The sequence below is a fragment of the Colobus angolensis genome, unplaced genomic scaffold, assembly GCF_000951035.1.
Source record: "Colobus angolensis palliatus isolate OR3802 unplaced genomic scaffold, Cang.pa_1.0 Scaffold7, whole genome shotgun sequence".
Taxonomy (NCBI): domain Eukaryota; kingdom Metazoa; phylum Chordata; class Mammalia; order Primates; family Cercopithecidae; genus Colobus; species Colobus angolensis.
In genome coordinates this window covers 27,394,522-27,400,023 of record NW_012120709.1, presented here as the reverse complement: position 1 = coordinate 27,400,023, position 5,502 = coordinate 27,394,522, and the positions used below count along the sequence as shown (strand labels likewise).

At 52.6% G+C, this 5,502-nt stretch overlaps 1 protein-coding gene across 2 annotated transcripts in view; it reads right to left on the bottom strand.

Annotated features, from left to right (window-relative positions):
- Positions 1 to 5,502, bottom strand: part of GRIK4 (glutamate receptor, ionotropic, kainate 4) — a 432,235-nt gene that overhangs the window by 114,827 nt on the left and 311,906 nt on the right. For both annotated transcript variants that reach the window (XM_011926979.1, XM_011926978.1), the window contains exons 9-10: positions 2,244 to 2,396; positions 1,219 to 1,323 (exon numbers count right to left, since the gene is read on the bottom strand). In XM_011926979.1, the coding sequence (XP_011782369.1) occupies positions 1,219 to 1,323; positions 2,244 to 2,396 (258 nt within the window). The remainder of the gene's footprint in view (positions 1 to 1,218; positions 1,324 to 2,243; positions 2,397 to 5,502) is intronic.

The following is a 5,502-nucleotide window of genomic DNA, read 5'->3' as shown; positions in this document are numbered from 1 at the left end:
TGGTGGTGGTGGTAGTGATGGTGGTGGTGGTGGTGATGGTGATAGTGGTGGTGGCGGTAGTGGTGGTGGTGGCAATGGTGGTGATGATGGTGGTAGTGATGGTGGTGGTGATGGTGGTGTTGGTAGTGGTGATGGTGGTGGTGGTGATGGTTGTGTGATGGCACTGGTGCAGTGGTGGTGATGGTGGTGGTAGTGATGACAGTGGTGGTGGTGATCATTTGTGGTGGTGATGGCGGTGGTGGTGGTGGTGGTGGTGGTGGTGGTGGTGATGGTGGTGGTAGTGATGGTGGTGGTGGTGGTGGTGATGATGATGATGGTGGTGGTGGTGGTGATGATGATTCTTCACAATCTCCTGGAAAAGGTGATTGTGCAACCCTTCAGTAGTGTGCTCCCTTGTTCAGCCACTCTGACAGTCAGGAAGCTCTTCAATTTACCCACTTGTTGCTGTATTTAGTGCTTGGCTTCCTACTTACTAGCCTTTTTTCTAAGGCTTCAGAAGCCAAATAATAGGGAGTTGACTCTTAGGGTGATAGTGAGGGTGGGAGATCTTTAAGAGACAGTTCGAAAGTCATATCCCTTTCAGATCCCTGTTTCTTCTGATGGAGGAGGATCTCAGAAAAGGGGAAAAAGGGTAATGGTGGAGAATGAGCAAAGGAGTGGGGAGCTGAAAGGAACTATGAAGGACAAGGCATCCCTGCAATGATGGAGCAGGCAGGGAGAGGCCAGGAGAGGGGCTGTGTCATTGGCATGGGGGTGGGAATTGTGGGTTGGTCAGAGAAGGGCAGACAGGAGAGACCCAGCCATGCACTCCAACACTGAAGGTTTCCTTGGCCCACATGAGATACAGTCTCTGCCTTGCCAGCAGGCTCCCTGGAGTCTAAATGGGCTCCAGGATTAGGGTCAGGCTCAGGGAGTAAAATCCTCCCTTGGAATTCCTCCCTTACATGACACCCCCTTGCCTCCCCTTCCATCGCAGTTCTCTCCTTCTTGGTATTTTGCTGGGGGTGTAGTGCCTGAGCCACAGTGGCTGATCTGGTGGCAGGAAAGGGGGAGGCTGGTGCAGGCCAGGAGCCTTGCCCAGGATCCAGCCTGCTGCTCTTGGGGATAACTGGGAGTAGCAGGCCATCCAGAACACCAAAGGCATCGACGAAATGGGCTGGGATCAGAGAAGGGAACAGAGAAGAGGACCTGCCATCACCACGGCACAGCTGTGCTTACCTGCCGAAAACCATTCCTTGTGAACTGTAAGATTTTCAAGGCATAGTTGGACCTCTGGCCTTTGCTGTTGAATTCAATGTGGCCGGTAAGACCTTCCAATTCTACCTGTCCAAGAGAGAGTGAGTTACAGCACCAAACAGGCCCCAGGTTACACTTGCCCCCAAGCAAGATTTCTACACAGGGGCTATTTAAGGAGGCCCCAAAGAAGCAAAGCAGTTAAGATCCTTCTCCTGCCCACCCACAGCCAAGGCATCTTGAGATGACAAATGTGATGTCTGCAGAGACAATTCAGACTTGGCTTGGCCTGGAGTAGGAGAAGAATGCTTCCCCAATAACGCCATACCAACTGCACAAACCAACCCAGTCATGGTGCTAACTTGAGCTCACATTCCTCTCGGCCCCTCCTCCAGGCCTTTGGCTGTCCACAGCATTCATCCTCTCTGGGCAGGCGCTCACCCACCCCCAGGCCCACAGGAAGTCAGGATGACTCTCCACCTAACTCTAAATGCAAAGTCTGAGACACTGTGCTACAGCAGGCTTCTCTGACAGAAGTCTTCCGTGTGGGGTAGAGATCCACATTCATCCACCAGAGGAGGCATGGCTGGGGAGTACAACAATGGGAAACCCAGCCAAGCTAGAAGTCTGGAGCCTGCAACTCCCACAGGGATGCCAGTCTCCAGCAGCACCGCCCTTTCCCAGCTGTGTGGAGCTTTGCTGAGAGCACTGCTGAGCAGACAGGCCAGGTGCTAAGTCTGGAATTCAGGGGCCCATTAACAGCATAAGGCTCGAGGGCTGTTGCCTTCTGAACAAACTTCCATGGATTCTCAGTGGTTATTGGGGCTTAGAGAACAAATGTGGCCCATGATCCATTCAACTGGGGTCACTAGAGAACACTGAGTTATCTGGGGCTGTAATAAAAGGCACGTTTTGGGGAAGCCTGGAGTTGAGGGACTATTGTACCTTGAACCAAGTGTCCCACCCCACCAGCCTGGGCACGGCCCTGTAGGGCCTCAGCCGCTCCTCACCATGCGCAGGTAGTTCATGAGGCTGGTGCCGTGCTGCCAGATCTGGGCCGAGCCGCAGGACAGGGGCTTCACGCCGATCTCCTGGCTCCGGTTCAGTTCCTGCACTGCAGTCACCACAGCATAGACAGCATCAAACAGCAGGGCCGAGGAGAGCTGGGAGAGGCCGGGGAGCAGGCAGAGGGAGGGAGTGATGGGTATAGAGGAAGGAAGGGAGGGGAGGGAGAAAAGAAGAGGACGGAAGAAGAAAAGAGAAAGCAAAAGAAAGGGAAATAAGAGTGCATCTTCATGGCCCTTGGCCCACGTCCTGTCTCTGGGCCAGCTCTACTGCATCCAATAGTCAGGTACTCACCCAAGACACATAATGGTGGCAAAGGCTGCTCTGGGATTCAAGCCTTGAGCTGGCCCTTTGGGCCCCAAATGACTTCAAGTGTACCCCTTTTTCTCTGCTCCAGGGAAACAAGCAACTGCCATTGCTCCCAGGAATCCTCAAGAGGAGGGTAGGGCTGCTTATGTCAAGAAGAGAAAGGAACCTGGCCACTGCCCCCCATCTGCCCATTCTATAAGGCTCAGTTGAAGGTCACTTCCTCCTACAAGACCCCACGATATTGTTTCTTCCTAAATGTGCCTAATATTAGTACACTTTGTACTGCACAACTTGATGAGTAGGTATGAAGCACATGGTAAGTTCAAAGCCCAAAGATAAGTAGGAGCCTATTCCTGTGATTACAGCAGGATGGGGAAGTGAAGTACGAGGAGACAGGGCGCGAATAAGGGGAACATGAGACAGAGTGTGGCAGGTCCACAGAGGTCTTGCTGGGGATGGGTTCCAAAGAGGGAAACATCTGGTTGGGCAATCGAGAAAGTCTTTCATGGAGGATGCTGCACTGGAACTGCGCACTGAAGGATGGGGAGTTGCTGGGAAGAGGGAAAGGCATTCCAGAGCATGGAACTGCAGGAACAAAGACTAGAAGGTGGAGAGTTGGACCATTCCTAGAGGGAGGGGAGGGGAGATGAGGGGTGGGGCTAGAGGAAGCAATCCATCGGACACATGACAGGGGTCATGCCATGCAGGGCCTGAAAGTCAGGGAAGAGGTCAGCACAGTTGTGTGCCCACGTTTTCATCTTCCCTATTAAACTGCAAGCTTCTCAGGGTGGAGAACACACAGGACCTTAATCTCTACATTCTGCACAGCATCTGTTATGGGGCTTGTCATGTGACTGGCCCCCAAGACATCTGCTTGACTTGAGTTAACTTTTGGCTGAAATCTGCCCACTACCCCATAAATAGATACAATGTTCGCAGCCTGTGGGGAGGGGAAAGCTGGGTATCTTGGCGGAGGTGGTAGGAGTGGAAAGACAGAAGCCACCTGTCCTTGAGGAACATGCAATCTAAGGAGATAATACTACACTATGTTAATGCATGCGGGGTCCCTGGCAAAACAAACAAACAAATAAACAAAACAACCCTAGTAAGTGCAATTGACTATATACTCAGGACTGTGCCAGGGCCCTGAGGGGGGCCAGGAAGGCAGGTGGAGGCCTCCTGGGAGGAGCGGTGTTACAGGGCTAGAAGTCCACACACAGTCCCATTACAAAGCAAGTTCCTTCACTGAAACCAGACATTCCATCACTGGCGACTCAACATTGCCCCTTCCAAGCCTCCTCTTTCAACTGATGGCATCCTTGTGAGGGTCCCACGTGAGATCCTGTGAGAGCTCCATTCCATGGGACCGACTGCTTACAGCCTGCCTCCTTCCTAGCCAGCCCTGGGACACTAGCCCCTCCAAGGCTGGACGGAGGGATGCTGTTGCAGGGCTTTTCAAGCTCTCTAGGCAGTGTAAGCAGTGTGAGATAGCGAGGTGTTGAGGAAAGTGCTTGAAAGCATGAACACCAAACCCAGAGTCCAGATCCCAGGCCCTACACTATGTGCTGAGTGATCCCAGGCACATGAATCCCTTCAAGTAAGCAACAATTTCTGCATCCGTAAAAGAGAAGCAACAGTCCCTGCCTCAGAAGTCTGTAAAAGAGCTCTGCAAACTGCCAGTGCCAGAAGACAGCATTCCTGAGGGCAGGGGCTGTGCTCTCAGGCCCAGACAGATGTCAGCAGATGCTCAGGAAGCAGGTGGTGACTGAACTAAGCAAGGCTCCAGGGAGTGGTAAGGACGGGGGCTACAGGCATGGTGAATGGCCTTATTTCCTACCCAGTTTTGCTACGTGTTCGGCCAGGAGGCCTATGAGGAGAACTGGGTGAGCCAGCTCTGGATAATCTCTTTAAAAGGTAATTACAGAGCAAAACAGTCAACAACATTTGTCTATTCCAGTCCAAGTTCACCTGCATCACCAAGTCACCTGGCTGCTGTATGCTTTCTTCCTCGCTCTCTCCCTCCCTCTCTTGCTGCTTCTTCCCCTCCTTGCCTTGCTTCTTTGCTTTATTCCCACTTTTATTCAGCCACTACCATCTGGCAGGTACCACAGACCTCAACACCTTCCCACTCTCCACAGAGACACTGTATCAGGCCACTGCCTTCGGCCTCCATCGAGTCTCCTGCATCCCCCTGCTCCAACTCCCCTCCTGTCTGTCCCTGGGTCCTGGAGCCTCCTGGAACCCGAAGACTAAGCAACAAAGGGCACCCAATTCTCACCATGGGGAACACTGGACACCTCCGCAGTCCTGCTGAGCTAGGATGAGCTGGGCTGAGACGCCACACTCCCGAGTCCCTCCATCCATTGTCTTCCATTCTCTCTTCTCTACCTCCCTGCTCTTCCCCTTTGCCCTCAGTTCCTTCTTTATTAGTTCACCCTGCATGGCAGCGAATGCTCCTTTGCAAGCCTACAACCGTCCTTGTCCTTCCATGTAACTTGCTTTTCCCTGAGCACCTGTGGCTCTTTTATTAATGGGCCTCTCACATGCCACAAACTAATGCTGCAGACTCCCCCTTTCCGGCTTAGACAAATTGAGGGGAAGTTAGCTGCCCCTACTGAAACTGGCTTCTAGATTCTTCTGTTTGGCTATTTTTTTTTTTTTTTTTTTTTGAGACAGAGTCTCGCTCTGTCGCCCAGGCTGGAGTGCAGTGGCCGGATCTCAGTAAGCTGCAAGCTCCACCTCCCAGGTTTACGCTATTCTCTCACCTCAGCCTCCCGAGTAGCTGGGACTACAGGCGCCTGCCACCACGCCTGGCTAGTTTTTTGTATTTTTTTAGTATAGACGGGGTTTCACCGTGTTAGCCAGGATGGTCTCGATCTCCTGACCTCGTGATCC